This window comes from Myripristis murdjan, chromosome 12, assembly GCF_902150065.1.
Source record: "Myripristis murdjan chromosome 12, fMyrMur1.1, whole genome shotgun sequence".
In the NCBI taxonomy this organism is placed as follows: domain Eukaryota; kingdom Metazoa; phylum Chordata; class Actinopteri; order Holocentriformes; family Holocentridae; genus Myripristis; species Myripristis murdjan.
Window position 1 is genome coordinate 24972084 of NC_043991.1, and position 20247 is coordinate 24992330.

The 20247-nt window shown below is 40.7% G+C and overlaps 1 protein-coding gene across 3 annotated transcripts in view; it reads right to left on the reverse strand.

Moving 5' to 3' along the window:
• nup214 (nucleoporin 214) overlaps positions 1-20247 on the reverse strand; it is a 48849-nt gene that overhangs the window by 9226 nt on the left and 19376 nt on the right. For 2 of the 3 annotated variants that reach the window (XR_003929078.1, XM_030065096.1), the window contains exons 18-32: positions 20125-20225; positions 19745-19939; positions 18889-18971; positions 18701-18784; positions 16491-16805; positions 16201-16368; positions 15701-15812; positions 8737-8812; positions 8134-8203; positions 7848-7932; positions 7680-7732; positions 5826-7370; positions 3521-3588; positions 3241-3415; positions 1671-1820 (exon numbers count right to left, since the gene is read on the reverse strand). Coding sequence is in view for 2 of the 3 variants with exons in the window: in XM_030065096.1 (XP_029920956.1) it covers positions 1671-1820; positions 3241-3415; positions 3521-3588; positions 5826-7370; positions 7680-7732; positions 7848-7932; positions 8134-8203; positions 8737-8812; positions 15701-15812; positions 16201-16368; positions 16491-16805; positions 18701-18784; positions 18889-18971; positions 19745-19939; positions 20125-20225 (3280 nt within the window). In the remaining variant the exon portion in view is untranslated. The remainder of the gene's footprint in view (positions 1-1670; positions 1821-3240; positions 3416-3520; positions 3589-5825; positions 7371-7679; positions 7733-7847; positions 7933-8133; positions 8204-8736; positions 8813-15700; positions 15813-16200; positions 16369-16490; positions 16806-18700; positions 18785-18888; positions 18972-19744; positions 19940-20124; positions 20226-20247) is intronic. The other variant, XM_030065097.1, reaches the window with a different exon arrangement.

Consider the following 20247-nt stretch of genomic DNA (forward strand, 5'->3'; position numbering starts at 1 on the left):
ACGATGTCAGTGAAATATTTGGAGAAGCGCTTGAGTAATGGAACAGAAAATAATATTTCACTGAGAGCAGATGTGTGGGCACACTGGATTTTTATAAGGCGGAGGGCAAAACGGAACGTGATGGAACCGACACTCGCTACCATCTGACAGCACTTTACTGAGAGATGTTTTATATATTTCATTGTATGTACACAATGACAATAAAGGCTTCTATTCTATTCTATTCTATTCTATATTTATCTATATTTCTGCAAGGGGTGTTCTTTGACATACTGTTATGTTTTATGTTACTGTAACTGTAATACCTCAAATGTTTTATTTTCTGGATTTTGGAGAGTTTGCTCATCACACTAAATACACCAAGATCTAAGTGTTGATGAAAAATAATCAAGATGCATCATTAATTGTTGATAATCCCAATTGCAATCCCAATTGGATTATGATAATCCAAAGGGTAGCAGCCTAAAAATTACCCCTAGTGGACACAGACTCTTGGGCTTGCACTGCAGGAGTAGTAGGTGAAAAAGGGAGTTCTGAAATTACAGCCTGGCAACAGCACGCCCCAGTAAATAATTGATTGAGCTAACAAGATTACATCCCATGGACGCAGGCCACTGATAGGGCATTGGTGTGTTGAGTGGTAACTATACTGCAGTGGAACTAAGGGCTAACTTGGATGCTTACTACTATGTAACATGCAACATAAAAAAAAAGTTCAAATTATACTTCAGAAATCAAGTGACCTGTTTGAGTGTTTTCTTTGTGCTTGAAACTGCTCTACATTTTATCTGTATTTCATCCAGCTGAAATTGTTAATATAAACGTGTACCGATACTATATTTGATTTTGTTCCCATTAGCGGTCATATATCATGACAGTCAGTTGTTTACAATGACAACCACACTCTATTAAGGGAATCAAAACAATCAAACAAACAAATAAATCATTTTAAACAAATATTCTATCAAACCTTTGCTCACTACAACCAGGGGTCATTTTACAAAGTGAGCTAATTGGATAATCCAAGCTTAATATCATTTAGCCTGGCTTAATGAGCTTCAAGTGCATTTTACGGAGCAAGCTCATGGTGACCCATGTTGAACTGCCGTGGTAACCAATCCTTCTGAGCAAGCCTCATCCTTCAGCCAGCCTCCTCTCTAACCTCTCACGCCATTTGAGACTGTTAAAGTAAGTCACTCCTTATCTTCAGGTTTGACCTGTAAGCTGTCTTAAGAAACAATTAACACCCCCCCTTTCCCTTTTTCCCCACTTGAACTTGATCTTAACCAAACATAATAGTTAGTATGTGTATAAAAGGAGCATTAGCTAGTCTTTAACTTTAACTGACTTCCACTGGCTACCAAGGAACTGCAACAACAGAGAACAGAGATTCGCCAACTATGGCTCTTCTTTTAGTAAAACCATGGTAGGGATATTATGACAATATAGCAGTGGTTAAACAATTGTAAACCCATGGTTCTTAAAACATATATACAATCCTTATGCAGTTTGGAGTGACATTTGTTTTCATCTGTAGACCAATAGACCAATAGCTTACATTTAGTCTGTAGAATAATATTTACTAAACATGTAACTTGCTAAAGAGGTACAGTAGCCTAGAATTGTGTGTAGGCGACAAGCCCCAAAAGCAAGAGTTTAAATAGCTGTACCTGGTTTTGCTGGGGAAGAGAAGGAGCCAAAGCCTTGAGATGCGACACTCCCTGCTCCAGTGCTGAAGGTCCCACTAGGTTTCTGCTCTCCAAAAGAAGACTGTCCAAAACCAAAGCTCTTAGCGCCACTGTTCCCAAATAGGCTGGCACCTAGAAGAGAAATGGCCTGATTAAATTAAGGATTTCCAAGAACAGTAAAATGAGGGTGTAACTGTTTCTAGTAGGCTTGCTCAGTGGTTTACATTTGGCTCCAAGTTACAGCATGGCACACTTAACACACTCCACAATATTAATTTAGAGCGCTCATTAAGCTTGTCTGTTAGAGCCCATGAGCACATTCACAGTGCAACATGGTAGATGTTGAATAGCCTCTCAGGTAGTCCAGACAACACTGAGGATTTTTCAGTCTTCAGTGCAACAGGCAACAATTTCAAGTCCCATTTTACAATACATTTACTTTGGTGGTACATTTACCCTTTGGCACAGATTCTGATAAAAAACAAACAAAGAATGTACATCCAAAAAAGTTTGATCTAGGTGTTAGACTGAAAGCAGTCCAAAAAATGTGATAAAAGAGTCTGCATGGTGTTTTTAACGTTGCCACTACATGTAACGTTTCGGACATAAGCCCTTTTTCACACATAAGGAAACACAGAACCGCATCATGAGCTAATGTAACAATTAACTTCTTAAGTAACTTGTAGCTTATTGAATATTTCATGTATTGTACAGATTGGACCGCCATTTTAAGTAGCGGGCAAACCCAAATTGGTGCCAAGTGTGGAAAAATTTGGTGCAGTTTTGAATAACTTTGCCTTGCTGAGCAGGTTAGTGCTCTAGGCAGGCATTAGAATAAGTTAGGGTTTAGGGTTAGGGTTAGATATTTCATATCTGTTATATTGGACTGCACATTTTAAACTTGCATTTGGCTAGCATTAGCCTGGCTTGGCAAGAGCTGCGCTTCATGCTAGGCTTTAAGCTGCTCCGTGCCGGACGACTGGTGATGTTTTGAGGCCAGTGACATGGATGACTAATGTGCACACTAGGTGAAAAAAACACTAGTCTGCACTACATTAGGTGTGTTTTGTTATACAGTTGAATCTGTGTCCTGCCAAAGTTGAAAGGGCAGAGGTTTAGAGCTTTATAGAGGGTTTCCATGCCTGTCCTATTGACTTGCATATTAGTGGCACCAAAGTCTGGCTTCAGTTGACATTTGGGACACTGTCACTATGTCATATTGTCACTTCCTTCTTTATATGTTTCCTTGTAGAGAAGATGGAAGATGGAAGCTGAAGTATCACTAGAAATATAAGGAAAAGACAGGATATGACATCATAACGGAAAACTCCTGTTATAACAAAAGAGAACTATAAGGACAAATGAAATTATAGATAAATAGAGAGCGAGATAGATTTGGAAAGATTCAAATCAAAGGTATACTTGTAAGTTACCACGTCTTCAGCCAGGATCTGCAGCAGTGGTGAGGGAAAATCCACAACATGCCTGCAGTCTCTTTTTGGGGATTTAATTTCAGGCAGTAAAATCTCTTTTATTTATTGTGTAGGCCTACCTGTCTGGCTAGCCTGCCCGAAACCTCCGGTGGAGGCAGTGGCACCGAATGGGTTCTTGTTGGCAGCGTCTTCGCTGGGTTTCCCCCCGAGGCCACTGAAGAAGACTCCACCAGCAGAGGAGCCGGCTGTATTCGCTGAACCTGAACCAAACAGCCCCCCGCCAGACGACTGCTGCTGGGAGAAAAAACTGTGTCATTCGATATGTCAAGGAGAATAAGACAAATATGAATTTCAGAATCATGGTCTTTCTAGGCTGTTGTTTGAGGTAAACTATGATACCTGTCCAAACACATTTCCACCACTAGGTTGTTGGCCAAACACTGAGGTGGTGGAGGAGTTGCCGAAAGCTGTGAGGAGAGGGAAAGGATCAATAAAGCAAAGGAGATACATTTGGTCAACTACACAAACAATGGAAATGGTTCCTATGAAATATTTAACAAACTGAAGGTTTCACCTGATGATGGCACTAGAAAAGAGGTCATGGGGTCACCAAAATCAAAAAGGCTCAAAAAGGCTAGTCTATTGGTCTACATTCATGTGCCAAACAAAGTAGCAACCTTTTACTGCTTTATGCATTACTTTAAAAATGAAATCTACCAGAGCACATAAAGAATAATGGGCTTGCTTGGGATTTTACAGTTTCATTTGGAAAAGCAATCCCTTTGGCTCAAACTATTGAGACAGGCTAACATTTAAAAGACACAATGCCAGTTTTTAAATCTGATGTTTTTATCACTTTCATAGATCACATCAGAAATAGGAACTGCAACCTCTAACATTCCTTTCTGTAACTGTTAAGTTCGGTATGAAAAACAGACGGATCCCATGTCAACTTCAAGGAAGCACTTAAAGCTTCCTGTATAACTCCTCAGGGCTGTCTTTAAAAATAAAATAAAAATACAAGAGCATTGCCAATGTGAGTCACAAAAAACTGCATCAAATACTGTGCTTTGCTTTTCAAATAAGGACAAATGTTAACTTGACGTCAGGAAAACGTATGTCGTCTCTGTCTTGCTTCTATTATAAACAAGTGCTTTCTCGCTGGCTAGATTTCTAATATGAAACGTAAAAAGAAACAAAGGCCAGTATGATGATCTTCAATACATTTCCCATTCTAGTGATGATCCCACAAACAGAATGCTTTGTGTCTGGCTCTTCATAAAAAAATATTCTTTTACCCATTCTGTTCCTTTTCTTTTGCAGCCACACATTGGAAGTGATGGCCTTGTGGAATAGAATGACAAAAACTTGAAAAATTAAAGGGGCTTTACAGATTTTCCCAGCTAGATAATGTTACTTCACAGTCACTGTATTTGGCTTGCCATGGCCTTTCTTAACCCACGGTTGTACAATAGGATGACCCAGACTTGCAGCAGTCAGGACACAGACTGTGACTAAGTGCTGAGCTGCTACATGGAGACCAGTTGTCCATGTCTCTAGCTCACACATCCCTGAAAGTCATGCTTGTGTGTGCGTGGGCGCACGTGCATGTCCACCAGACAGATTATTGGCCTGGATTTTAAATGTGTGTGTTTCAGCCAACATGGGCACATATTATTCAGTGTTGCTGTGTCCAATGGGCACAAATGTGGCGTGCAAGCCGAAAATGAGCGTGTGGCATTGGACCCGTGTGTACATCTAAAGACAATAATGAAACACAATGTCAATATATCCTGATATCTGCTAGTTGCACCAAAACATGAGTTTATTGATTGAAACCAATTAATGACTATTGACAGCCATTTCTTCCTCAAGTTACGCTGTAGCCTAGACTGAAAGGCTGCACGATTAATCCCAATAAGATAGCTATCTTTATTAATTTCTCAAAGCAACCTTTATCATAAAGGCAACAAATTTAAAGCTTTTGCATTTGGACAAACCAGTGCCATGTACTGAGGTGGGCACAGCTGAATTTTTTGGGGTTTCATGGGACCACTGACTCAAAGGCAAAACTTCAAACTTTGTTGTCAGACAAAATTAAATCACCAGAGATTAAAGACCTACGATAAACAGTCTAATATCAAGATGACCAAACATGACATTAAGAGCTCAATCTTTATCTAAGTCTTCAGTGTTATAAAATGGTCATTAGCCTTATTTTAAATGGTTATTTTTTAAAATGTTAGATGGAGGGAAGCCCAACTCAACAGCAGGAGGCTAATGGTTAGCATTTGAAGCATCCAGCCACTATCCAGGACTCAGTAACGATGAAAAGATAGTACCATTGCTGTTCTACGTAACAGATAGGGGGTAAGTGAAATAATATCAGGTTTTGCAAAATGGATGAACTATCCCTTTAAAGCACACCAGTAGGCCACAACACACTATCTGATAAGCTCTGATCTAGATTTACATACAGATGACATAGTGTCACTGTTCCATCATTGGCCCATCACTGAATGCAGGATCATTATTTATCCTCATCGTCACTTATTCAACAACCATTTGTATTTGCTTAAGTGTTACAGAACTCTCAAGTATTGAGTTATATTGTTAAGTGCCAATTAATATAATCAATGACCCCAAAGTATTACTTTACCAGTGAGCAGTGAAAAACACTGAGTAGAGGCACATTCACACTCACCTGAGGGCTGCCCAAAGCTGAATCCTGTAGATGAAGTTGTGATAGTGTTACTTCCAAACACAGAACCTTGTCCAAATCCGGAGCTCTGCTGTCCAAATGCTGGCGTGGTGCTTTGCCCAAACAGCCCCATGCCAGAGCTGCTGGCTGTGTTAGCACTGCTCGTGCCGAATGAGAATGAGCTGGCATTGCTAGCAGTGGAAGCGCCAAATAGATTGCCACTGCCTCCTGTGGTAGCACTACTGGAGCTTGCTCCAAACGCTGGCTGGCCAAAAGAAAAGCTGCTGGATGTGCCGGTGTTGCTTGAAGGCTGGCCAAAGCCGCTCACCTGGCCAAATGTGGGTTTACCAAAACCAGTTCCAGAGGATGTACCAAACCCACTTGAGCCAAATCCTGTAGCTGCTGGAGCTGAGGACGCTGGGGCTACAGCAGATTGCCCAAACACACTGCTAGCAGAGGTGGCTGTGGCGTTAGCGGTCTGAGTCGTGGCTGTGGGGGCAGCGGTGTTGATAACTGGTGTTACTCCAATGCAACTGCTTTCTGTTGTTGCAGGAGCAGGCTGAGTAAAGATGGAACCTGGTTTGTCAGAACTGGGTGCCTGAAAAGCTGGTGGGGCTGGCTGAGAGACAACCTCTAGAGAAGAGGTGACTGTGGCTGGTGGGGGTGCAGGAGCAGGGGTGGTGTCTGAGGTGGTTTCTATTGTGGGTGGAACAGCGGCTGGAGTTGGAGGGGTTGCTTCAGCTGGTGGGTTGATGGAGGCAGGAGGGACTGGTGTAGGGGCAGGGGAGGGTGTAATGGCTGGGGGTGTTGGGACTTTAACTGTACTTGCTGCAGGTTCTGTGGTGGCTGTGTTTGCTGTAAGGCTTGGCTCAGCTGTAACAGGGGGGCTGACTCTCTGACTCTGACTCTCTACAGTGGGCTCAGGGGTGGGCTCTGGTTCAGGGGGTGGGGTAGGATCCAAAGCCTGTATGGGAGCTTTAGGTTCCTCTGGAGAGTCTAGAGGGGCTGCAAGGAGCCCACTGAAAGATGTAGGTAAAGCTGATGCAGTTGAACTCGACTGGGGAATGGAGAAAGGCAGCTTAGTGTTTGAATCCGGAGGCTTGAAGACACTGCCTGAACTCGCCGTCACTGCCCCCTTGGACAAGTCGGTGCCCGTACAATCTTCAGTGGGCTTCTGCACAGATGCACCAAAGCTGAACTGTGTTGCTCCCTTGCCTAGACCAAGTCCATTGTCCCCAAAGCTAAATGTGGCAGCAGTGGGTTTGGCAGAAGCATCTTTAGCCTCTTCTCCCTGGCCCACGCGTAGTCCAGAGAAACTACCCAAAGTCTCTCCTCCAATTGCTTTAGGGGGCTGGGGCTCAACCCTAAGGGCGGGTGTGGTGGAAGATGGTCTGACTGGCTCGCTTGACATGTTAGGAGGTGGGGTGGGGGAACCAGTCCCAAGGGCAGGGGAAGTGGATTTGGGGGTGAGGGAGAATGGCTCCTCCCCTGTCTGGCCAAACATCATCTTGCCACTTCCACTAAAGGAGAATTTACTGACATCTTTCACTGGAGATCAAGAGGAGAGATTGAGAGAAAGAAAGACAAGGACTGATCAGAACATTCAAATTTGATTCAGACATTAAGCTCACTCTATTCTAAACACCTTAAGTCAATTTGTGAGGAGAAAGAAAAAAGTATTGAAGTGATCAAGTTGCCATCCTGAACTTGTTTTCTTTCTCCTCTTGCAGTGACTGTTAGTCCAAGGACCGAGCATCCCTTCAGCAGTCACAGTCAGTTACAGTCTGTGGGTTTGAATCGACAGCACTATCTTGAAGCATATATTGACTGAACACTTAAATCAATCATTATTTGTACCTTGTGAGATTCCAGTTGCCTGAGAGACTGAGGTAAAATTGAAGCTTGTGGAGCTGAAAGAGACCAGAAAAGAAAAATTGGCAACAAAACTGTTAAGCGTAAAAAATAATTATGCACCATTTGCATCACAGAATAACATCTTAAATAATTGTTGGTAAGCTGACTCACGCTGGAGTGAAGGAGAAACCTTTACTGCTGTTTTGTTCTGCTGAGTTAGTGGGAATCACACTAACATCTGCTTTAGGTGGTCCGCCTGAAAAAGACTTAATGTCATCATCGTATTTTGACGTAAAAGACTGCTACAATCAAACAGCAAAATTTAATTACCAATATTTATGTCAAGAATCATGAACAACCTCCAGGACTGTATATTTACTTATTAATACTTACCCTTAGGAAATAGGCAAAAGGGCACTTGAGTTATGATGCATGTGTAGCACACCACCATACTTACCGAAAACGAAGCTTGCCTGTGGGGTAGTTGCGCTTTCTGTGGACACCTTCATGATACCTTGGGTGGTATTCTGAGGACATAGTTCCAAATAACAATGGTTTTATTCTATCTATTAGAACACCTGGGCCATCCCCATGAACTTGATACTGGGCCTAAACAGGGATATAGATTTGTGTGGCAGTCTCTTTGCCCATCTCACGGGACTGCAATTTGTAACACCAACACAGGAGGGACCTGAGGCATTTCGCAACCCTGCAGTTAATGTTATGTCTTCACAGAGGAAGGCTGTCAGCAAACTGTGAATTTCCCTGAGCTGAATGGTCTATAAAATTGTGTGGAGAGTGTTGGCATAACACTTACATTTGTGAAAATGTTGCTTATCTTGACTATTGAATGTACTCTATGAACTTTCACACCTCTAATAAAGTTAATTCATTTGACACTGACATGTTTGTTGCATTACTATGCACTTGTATGTACTGATGGATGCATGGACAGAATAGCAACATTTATGGAAGGATTAACACAATGACATAGCTGCGTGGGTGGACAGGACAGTGAAAAGATGAATGATAAAGAGGATAGATGGATGAAAACACTCACACGTTTGGCCTGGTTGGAGGCCACTGTTGCCAAGACTTGCTGAATCACCTGAGCTGCTGGAGCTGGGACTGAGGAACTACAGAGGGAAAGAGAAAGAGTTTGTGACAAGTTGTTTAAGGCATAGCAAAGCATTTAAGAGATGCTGATTTTGATGGGCTGATATCCTCAGAAGCTGTTCAAAAATATAGGGCCTATCACAGCCAAATTGCTTTTACCCTCTGGTGTGGCTTTAAGACAATGTCTGACTGTCAAGCCCTGCTCAAACTAATAAAGGATTAAAAGACAGACAATATAATCAGCAGCAAGACCTAGTGTTGTATTACAAATAATCAAAAAGTAATCATAAAATTGACCAGCAGTCAGAGTAAACATAATTTCTCATGGCTGAGTATGCGCTTGTAGCTATCAACTCCAACATAAATGCAATAATAACTAACAGTTATCACGTCATTTTACAAAACATGCTTAATATGTTGTAGTCACTTGGCTAGACCTGGTAAAATAGACAATACTGCAGTCAGTTATTGTACTCTTCAGGGTCTAGCCTTGTACAAAATTAAAAATAACTGTGATTTTAATGTGTCATCCTTGATTTAAACAATGAATCTAACCTAAAACTTCTAATCTTGTACTTTATGATAATACAAAAAATGGGATCAAAATGTATTAAGAAGTTTTTGTGATGATGAGGTTACCATTATTCATTTATTTGGGTTTGCGAAGTAGATGTGTACAGCTGTAAAAAGATTGGTCTGGGCAACCAATGTGTGCCTTTAGGTAGCTCCATGAACACAAAAAATCATTTAGCTAAGACTGGGTATCACTTAAAACACTTTGGTACCAATACAGAATCTGTGAGAATAAAAGTCTGACATAGGGGAAAAACCCACTTTTGCAATCACCTTCTTTTCTATGTCGTGACTTGTTTACTCGTTATTGTGAGCTGGGCTAATTTGGAAAAAGGCCCCAGGGGGGTCTGCCCAAATATCAACCACAAAAGTGGAGCACAGCCCAGTCAGGCAGAAAGACCGGGATGCAGGCAGAGTATGAAAAGGGGGTAAAAAAAAAAACAATACTTGAATAATACAGTGAATGAGTGAACCAAAAAGGAAGACTAATCTGAACACTGATGAGGGAAGTAAAGAAGAAAATACTGAGAAATTATACCATTCCCAGGTTCACATATGTGACACAGACACGCCATCAGTGAAAATGATAGACAAGCAAAAGGCAAATCTAAAGGGTCAAGAGCAAATAGAGAACATAGAATATTTAACACTGGATATTAGGAAGACAAAACGTAAGGGGGAAAAAATACAAGAGTATGTGAGAAATATGCTATTCTACAGAACTGGACAGCTGGAGGAAACAAGCTGGGGAAGCAGAGATGAGAAGATCTGACAAGTACTGGGAGAGGGAGTGAAAAATGCCGGAGGCCAAGAGTGAGAGCAGGAAATCCACAAAGGGCAAGATCAGATTAGATGGAGCCAATGACCTGATAAACCTAATCTGAGGAGACATTCACATACACAAACACCCCTCATGCATTCATACTGAGAAGACAAAAATGTGGAGTGTCATCTAAGGGCACTAACACGTAATAGTCCCCTTCCTCGGCTATGTGTGAAGCAGACCAAATTTAATAAATAATACATGGTCAAACATTTTCCTTTCATTTACTACACAGAAGACAAGTGAGGTATGTATTTTAGGTATGGATTTGGTGTTTTCGTGTAGACTGTATGCCTGTATGTTTTAGCTGTTGACATACAAGGCTTTAGACCTGTAACATGGTTCACTTAGCCCTTGACCTGATCCCAACTTTGCAGGCTTGTTTGGTCTGAACCAGATTTAAAATGCTTGGTCTCACTTTTCTGAACAAATCAAACTGTCAGAGTAAATGCACTAAGCTCTGAGACAGACCAAAACGGGGTAGGTGTGAAAGTGCCCTAACTCTAGAGACCAGCAGCTAAAATGTGTGCGCATGTGTTAGCACCTGCTGCGAGTGTTAAGTACTCCCGGGATGTCCTGTAGTAAATGTGGGTTATATATCAGTGTTAAAAATGGCTACTAGCTAAATTTACACCATGCTAATCTTGACATAATGTTAATATTGGAACATGATTTTCTTATACAGTGGTGTGAAAAAGTGTTTGCCCCCTCCCTGATTTCTTATTTTTTTGCATGTTTGTCACACTTAAATGTTTCAGATCATCAAACAAATTTTGATATTAGACAAAGATAACCCAAGTAAATATAAAATACAGTTTTTAAACGATGATTTCATTTATTAAGGGAAAAAGGCTATCAAAACCTACCTGGCCCTGTGTGAAAAAGTAATTGCCCCCCTTGTTAAATCAGGAATTAACTGTGATTTACCACATTTTTTTGGAGAGCTGAATTCAATTTCACAAGCCACACCCAGGCCTGATTACTGCCAGACCTGTTGAATCAAGAAATTACTTAAATAGAACCTGTCTGACAAAGGGAAGTAGGATAAAAGATCTCAAAAAGCAACACATCATGCTGCGATCTAAAGGAATTCAAGAACAGATGAGAAACAAAGTAATTGACATCTATCAGTCTGGAAAGGGTTACAAAGCCACTTCTAAGGCTTTTGACTCCAGTGAACCACAGTGAGAGCCATTATCCAACAAATGGAGAAAACTTGGAACAGTGGTGACCCTTCCCAAGAGTGGCTGGCCTACCAAAAATACTCCAAGAGTGCATCAACGACTCATCCAAGAGTCACAAAAGGAGCCAGAACAACATCTAAAGAACTGCAGGCCTCACTTGCCTCAGTGAAGGTCAGTGTCCTTGATTCAACAATAAGAATGAGACTGGGCAAAAATGGCGTCCATGGGAGAGTTCAAAGGCGAAAACCACTGCTGACCAAAAAGAACACAAAGGCTCGTCTCACATTTGCCAAAAAACATCTTGATGATCCCCAAGACTTTTTGGGAAATATTCTGTGGACTGACGAGACAAAGGTTGAACTTTTTGGAAGGTGTGCATCCCGTTACATCTGGCATAAAACTAACACAGCATTTCATGAAAATAACACCATACCAACAGTCAAACATGGTGGTGGTAGTGTGATAGTCTGGGGCTGCTTTGCTGCTTCAGGACCTGGACGACTTGCCATAGTTGATGGAACCATGAATTCTGCTCTCTACCAGAAAATCCTGAGGGACAATGTCCGGCCATCAGTTCATGACCTCAAACTCAAGCGCATTTGGGTTATGCAGCAGGACAATGATCGAAAACACACCAGCAAGTCCACCTCTGAATGACTTAAAAAACCCAAAATGAAGGTTTTGGAGTGGCTTAGTCAAAGTCCAGACTTAAATCCAATTGAGATGCTGTGGCATGACCTTAAACAGGCCTTTCATGCTCGAAAACCCTCCAATTTGGCTGAATTAAAACATTTCTGTAAAGAAGAGTGGGCCAAACTTCCTCCACAGCGATGTAAAAGACTCATTGCCAGTTATCGCAAACGCTTGATTGCAGTTGTTGCCATCAAGGGTGGCACAACCAGTTATTAGGGTTAGGGGGGCAATTACTTTTTCACATAGGGCCAGGAAGGTTTGGGTATCTTTTTCCCTTAATAAATGAAATCATCATTTAAAAACCGTATTTTATATTTACTTTGGTTATCTTTGTCTAATATTAAAATTTGTTTGATGATCTGAAACATTTAAGATTGACAAATGTGCAAAAAAATAAGAAATCAGGGAGGGGGCAAACACTTTTTCACACCACTGTATATTAGGCTCAATGTACACACGCCAAAAATACTGTTGTGTTGAAATTGTTTGAACAGGCACTCATTCATGAATAAATACATGCATGCACTGTACGCCTCTATGTTCATGAACCTATATTACTGATGACTGTCACTTTGACATTTTGGTTTCATTATCTTCTACCAAATCCTGACAAACATATTCAAAGGAGTACGCGCAACTCACACAATGCACGGCAGACATTCAAGACAGACACTACATCCACTAAAACCAATATTGCACCATATATACTGTGTCGTAATATTTGAGCGTGCACATTCTCACACTTTTATTCATTTATTTACTTTATTTGCATTTATCAGTAGCCACAGATATCATCAGTCTAAGGGGCTGGCCTGCCCAACAAGTTAAAAAGTGTTGCATGTTGAAGAACACAACACCATGAAAAGGTCCATTCACCACAGATCCAGAACGGCCCAACCAAATGATATACCTCATCTTGTTCAAACTAAACCTGTTTCTGTGAGGAATGGAAAACAGAGGACTAACCTTGCCATATTTTCTCTCAGAGAATGTCAAGTACCAGAGGAAAACCTCCTACATAACTTTGTTGAAAACACAACCAACCATGACTATCACATGGCCACTGAGGCCTGAAATTAAAAGGCCATTTGCTCAAAGGCCATCTACTAATATATTAATCTGAGAAATTAAAAAGTGGATGGGGTGCTGTTGGATGTTGATGTTGTTAATCTAAGACATGCTCTACTTAGAACAACACAGTCAAGGCAAAAGTAAGACAGAAGTGCTGGATGTTCTGCTGGTTTCCATTTGATGGCCTCAACCTATTAAGTGAAAGACAGTCATAGGGCATATAAGTGATGAAGACTCTCCTCTCCTGGAAGCCAGAACTGTGCTGACATTGGTTCTCTGATGAGGGAAATGGTCCAACTGGTGTAGTATCTGGCAGTGCCAGTTCTTTGGTAATCGCAGATCCTTTCCAATATGCAACATAATGCACTGTAACTTGTAGCTTTTACTTAGTTACTTAGTGCTTATCATTTACGCTCATGAGTGCAAGATGATGAGCAGAGAATGTAGTTAAGTTAAATTTGAGATATGATGGACAGGTGCAGCACATGATGTCTGATTGTGGAGAGGCTCTAACCCTAACCGTGTCCAAGCCAGCTATGGACTTATTTACTGTGACAAAAGCATGAGAGATCTCTCTGTCTGATGTTCCTGGAAAGACTTAACTGAAAAGCAAAGACAAGATATGTATCTATTTCCGCACTCCTTTCAGAAACCACTCTGTTCATTATCATTTAGTTTGATAAGCTTGGTGAGCTAAAAGAATCAGACACTATTAGTATACCACAAGAACTGGGCTGGGCAACATGGCATTTTTATACCTGAGAATGCATTAGTCTCCATTATGTGATGTGCATCTATTACTTTATGCACACACACACACACACACACACAAATGTGTGTGTATGTGTATATATACACATTATTCAGCTTGTTATTGTGTGACAGCTGTATGCCACTCTTAGTGAAAGAACACATCAGGTCTGAACTGCAGAATATAAGGCCTGTGTAGAATGTAGTTGCCAAAAATAAAGGAATTTTTAAGCATATCACAACATTTACAAAGTTAAATACATCTCACTTAGTAACTCTAGTTGGCTGCTACAATAACTGGTTGTTGTTTTTTTCCTTATCCAGATGGAAATGAGTTACGTGACTTCTGAGGTTAGTAGTGTTGCCAAGGTATTTACATGTCGTCTGCTGCACTTACAAAACGCATGGCTTCTGTCAAGCTCGGTTTTGCCTTCCACTTCATAACATCCAAAGTGGGCCTACACACGTCTGGTTTTAGCACCTTCTGTGTGAAAATGAGGCAAACTGTTCCTTTCTGTTTTGCAGTTACTCAAAAGCTTCTCCAGTGTTAACACATCACTGGTATCACGTTGTCCTGCTTACGTAACTCCCAGCAAAGGGCTGCTTTTTTTTTTTAAAAGTGTAACTGACGCATAGTGCCCTTATACAGCTGATGAAAATACAGCAACAGACCACCATGTCAAAGTAGAAATAAAATTAGCAAAGGAAAGAAAACAATGTGTGATACTGAACATTCCCCATGTATGCTAAGTTTATTTTTCCTACTCCTTCCTTCCTACTGCAATGTGTCAGTCAAATTCAGGTGTATTATGCAAGTCTTTGAACTGAAATCATGTTAACTTTAGTTTACATGATCTCAGTTTAACACATCAGTGATTTAACAGTATCAAGTTAGATTCTACATGTCGTTGGAGTGAGATAAAGCTGCAGTTTAATGTGCTGTAGGCCACCAATGAAATAGCCTAACATCTGGATTTCATAATTCTATTCTTGTATAATGTATAGATGTTTGAATTGAGAGAGAGGAAAAACATTTTTTATTTTCTGTCAAGAGTGGGGTTTTGTTGTTTGTGAAAAACAATTGTTTTCTTGAGCATTTTTGACAACAGCTTTTAAAGGAATTTCTTCAAATTCACATAACTAAGGCCAGCTCTCCCTGATGAACCAATTCTTAAAGCTGCCCCAAAAGTGGATATTGAGATGTGAAACTCATAGTCAGCAAACACGCTGTCAGTCCTGCTTCTCAGTAGAGAAGTACAAAACCCAAAGTTAAAGCAAAAACGTGTTTATGGGATGGCAATGAGGGATACATTTCACTCTCACAAGGCTCTTGCTGGATTATTTAAGATTATTTTGCCTCTGAACTCCAATTCAAAAATGTGGTGAACCTGCAGATTTTCAGCTGCAAGGTTAGCTGCTCTGAATGAACTTTTTCTGCTGCTGCAGTGCAGATTTCACTCATACAGCTGATCTGAAAGTTACATTTATCTGCAAAATGTACGATTTCAGAGACGCTTTGTGAATTAAGCTGAAGTGGTGCTGGGGTGAAGTGGAGGGCAGATGAGGAACTTATTCAGGCCGAAACAGAAGCTCAAACCAGGAGCTAACAATAGGGTGGCTAAAAATTGTATGGTGTGGACAAGAACCACAGTTTGACTATCACTTTGCAAGAGGTTTTTTTTTTTTTACTGTAAGAATGCATATAATATCGCTTAATGCAGCTATACCTATCTTCATGTTTTATATGAAAAAGGTGTGATTCAGTTATAAATATCCCATAAAACACTGCAGTCTTTTTGGTGATGCAGCTTTACCTGATGACAGTGGAAACAGGCATGGGAGGTCCTTTGTCCTTCAGCTCCTGAACATTGACAACCTGAGGAACCGTCTTCAGAGTCGACTCTGTCAGGGAAGTGCTGACTGCAGCTGGAACGCAGCCACACATACAAGAACAACACATACACACAGATGCACAAAAACAAACAAACAAACAAACAATAAGGTTTGGATGATTTTTAAAGTTTGGCTAAAAATACAGATGTAGCTGCAGTTCAGCTAATGATTATCAAATATAATGAGGCAGAAGAAGGACAAAGACATAAAGCTGTCAGCTGACCATTATTACTGCACCATGGGGTCTGTCTCCCCCTGGTGATTTACAGTGGACATGGCAATGTTTCCTATGTGGTAAACTGTGCTTTTTGTACATATAGTTTGGTCAAAACTTAATACCGCTCCATCACTGAGTTCCACAAAGATAATAAATACTTTGATTTGCCCTTGTACATTGGTGGCTGGTTCATGTTCCTCTTACCTGGCTTCTGACTGGCCATCTGCCTACGAAGAGCAGCAGTGCCTGCAGCTTGTTGGGCAGAGACAGTGACGGGCACAGCTCTCTCGGTTGGTGGAGCCCCATGTTTCACTGTTTTAGTGGCAAGTGCTGTGCTCTCAGCCCCGCCAAGGTTGATCTTATTGGCTGGAACTGAAATCGATACAAAGAGAAACATATACAAAACTGTAAGCAGGCTTATTACTCTAAGTTTCGTTCATACATAGTATATGGCATGCAGTTCTTTGAAATCTGTGGCAGTATACTTTACTTACCCGCAGCGGGAATGGGACTAAGTCCTGGGCCCATGACCAGACTGGGGTGAATCTTCGTAATAATCGGGGTGGACTGTACAGATGACAGTCCAGGCTGGATGGAAGGAGTCCTCACCACCGTGGGATGGCGGGCGTTGGCCAGTGTTGAGCTAGTAATGGGCAAGGGGAGGGGCTCTGGTTCCAGCTCCTCCTCCTCCTCCAACTCCAAGTGGGCTGGGTGAGGCTCCAGAGACTGAGACAGGGAGGACGTAGAGCTCACATCATCCAAGTCTTCATAGTATTTGGGTGACAGGAAGGCCGAGCGAGACAGGTTGGCTGGAAGAGAGTGGATAAAGCATATCTAGATGACCAGAACTTATGGTATAGCATTATTAAGGGTGGTGAATTCTGCCACCAGTTCTGCCACATTTTATTAGTGTGCCTGGTTCAGGGGAGCACACTTAATTCTTTGGCCTCATTTTTGACCTCTAACTACTGTAATTAAGCAATACCTAAAGCACTCATCATATTCTGAAATAATGTGCTATTCCTTATCCAGGAATAGCCTGTTACATAGGTAGGAAATTCTGTTTAGTTGACCTTTGTTTTACTAACTAACTAACTACTAACTAAGATTCACATTTTCACAATTTGTGCTACACACAGAGATAGATTTCTACTGGAGAAATCTGCTTATTTGGATTCCTGGAAGTTTTTGGTTTTTATATGCTCACGTGAAAGAGAGGCATAGACAAAAAAACTGACACAAACACACAAAATACATTGCTAAGGAAAAAAACAAAATAAAAACTTTGCTGTTTGTTTAACATAGTTGTTGAAGAATGTTTTTTAACAATATTACAGTACATTAACTTATTTTCAGTATTATTAATATTATTATTACCGTTATCATCATCATCATCATCATCATTTGTTTTAGTTACATTATAGGTTCTTTGCGATCAGTTTGCAACAAAAAAAAAGTGTATGCCTTTGGTATGAAACCTGTCTATTTAAAACAGCAATTTAAACTTAAAAAAAACAAACAAACAAAAAAAAACAGCTTTAAGTATAAATCTCTTAACTTACGGTAGCATCAGAATATAATGTTGCAGTTCTACTTGTAATTAATAGGATTTTGACATCAAGTTCCTGTTACACTCTAAATACTCGCTACAGATGCAGGGTTCCAGGGTGTGATCAAAAATCTGTTAATTGCAAATTAACATTTTCACTGGTCACACCAGTGTGCCTGAAATTTAGCAGGTGTGTATGTGTGCGTGTGTATATGTGCAGTGTTATTCCTTTTCCCACTCGAATTCTGCAAGAGCATCCTACTGTATGCTGTTACTCCCCTGATTGGCTCTGACAATGATATTATTACCCTAACCATCTCACTCCTCATGCCTAAATCTAGCCAATCTAACTAACAAAGGCAATGAGTGCCAGCCAATCAGAGGCAGATTAGGGCCGGTCTTCACAGAATGCAGGTGGAAAATAAAACAAGGCATGTGCGTTTGTGTGAGACCACACACTGTACTTTTTCCCAAGCGACATCATAGCCTTAAAACATAAAAGCAATTCAAAATGAAAGAGAACTACTAGATCCAGCATCTTCAGTGTAGGTCTTCCCTGGCCCTGATCCTAAGATGTCTAATCCTGACCCAACATCTTCAGCGGACATGGCCTCACCTGACACCGAGCCAGGGCAAGATCGTACCATACACAAGTATGAAAATATATGCTTTTCACAACGAATGGCTTGGCCAAGTTCTGTGGCTCAGACATGATAAAACGGCCAACACTGTGCATTGCATTTACAGTGAGGAGTGCAGCCAACCCATGGCTGGGAGCAGTGCTTTTGCTGTTGCAGCATCAACATTCAAAACTGAAACATTAAAATAGCATAATGTCTCCAAGAAACGCATCTTGTGCCATGAAAGGTGGCAGCTGGCTCCTCCTGACTGCATTTCAGTGCCAGGCAGCAGCAAACTCAAGCAGTTTGTAAAAAGAGTAAAATTTTGGGTGCATGTAAATTATGTTCTGATGCACCTGAATAAAAAGGTTAGGCACACTAGTGCAATCAATGTATAAAGTTAGTGTGAAGCCCTTTGATGATTTCAGATTTCCTTTAAAAGATGAATTGCAAATAGCACTTCGCCAACTGCTGAAGTGCTGCTTTGAGAGATAGTAGACTCTTTGCTAAATTAGTTTGAAGAGGGTAGGTGTACCTGGTGCAGTGGCACGGACAGGAGGCATCTGGCCCTTGGAGAGGAAGTTGCGCAGCTGAGACTGTTTAACCGGTGATATCTTGACTGCAGGAGACATAAACAACCTTTATGACCCTTACACTTAATTGTTGAAATGAGGAAGAATGCAAACATTTGAAAACATATAAAAATATGTAACAAATTCATACCTAGAGATTTGACCTTGGGAGGGTTGACCTCTAGCTTGGCTTTCAGGAGTGCATCCCTCAAACTCTCCAGCTCACTGTCCAAACTAAACAGAACAAAACTTTAAAATATCAACCAGACCCTTCTTCATTTTTCCTGTATAGCTGCACATGTATAATTTTTTACCCCATAAATATCTAAATAGATATTTCCCAAAGCCAGCAAAAGTTATCCATGCATCTCATCAGAGGAAATGCAACTGAGATAAATTAACTTCACTCAAGTCATTAATCGTGAAATGGTTGTGATAATAATGATTGGTTAATTTTAAGTCATATAGGCACAGCTTATGGAAAACAAAACAACATCCTGTGACCTAGATCCCTGCGGCAGGCAAGAAAAAAACTCAACTGGTCATAGGTTCATAAATGCTAAATAAGTAAGTAAGCAGTTTCAGATATTTTTTTGAGTGTGGAGACCTGTGATGGCCCTTTGTTAACACCTTTCTTTTTGTTTTGTTTCAAACAATATTTAATCAGTTAAAAAAATAAAAATAAACTAATACTGATAATTAATCTATAGATCAATAATGGAAATCATTTAGTTGCACCCCTAACGATTATGATGTTAGAGGTATCAGTTTGTAAAAATATAACAAATTTTATGAGGCATTTATTAATTTATTAAGTTTCAAAATCAAAATGTAAAATGTCATAAAACTGTGTCATAGCCCGATAATTCAAAGCCAAATTCAAAGATAAGGTCTCTGCTAATTTTCAAATCTGCTCAACAATGTCTTCCTTGTGTTCATGGCAAAGTCTAAATCTACTAATGCAATAGCCTTTTATCCCTGAGACTGTCAAGACTGCCCTCCCCTACCCAGCAGGTGTCGCTGCAGCAGTGTGGATGTTTGTAGCTTGGGGAGCAGTGCTCCAAGTGGAGGTCCTGTTGTAGAGGCGCAGTGAAGTGAGCTCCCTGATCAGCTGATCCAGCCTGCTCTTCTGCTGCTTGATAATGTACAGGTTGTTGGCCAGCGTGGTGAACAGAGCCTGACGCCCAGGGACCACCATACGTCTGCAAGGCACAGAGAATTTTTGTTATTGTCAAATAAATGAAAATGTGGTAAGGGTACATAATAGACATGTAACAAATGATTTATTTATTAACATGTGGCTTGTCTTTGAATATAAGCAGGATATGTGAACAGGTTTTGAAAAAACATAGAATCTAATATTTCCTTTGACATTTTTCACCCTTACTTCTGCTTTTTCTTCTCCAAGTGTTTCTCCCATTCCACATCCAGGACACCATTGACATCCTCAACAGCAAACGTAACATACTGGTACAGCCTACGGATCTCCTGATTAGAAGGACACAACATA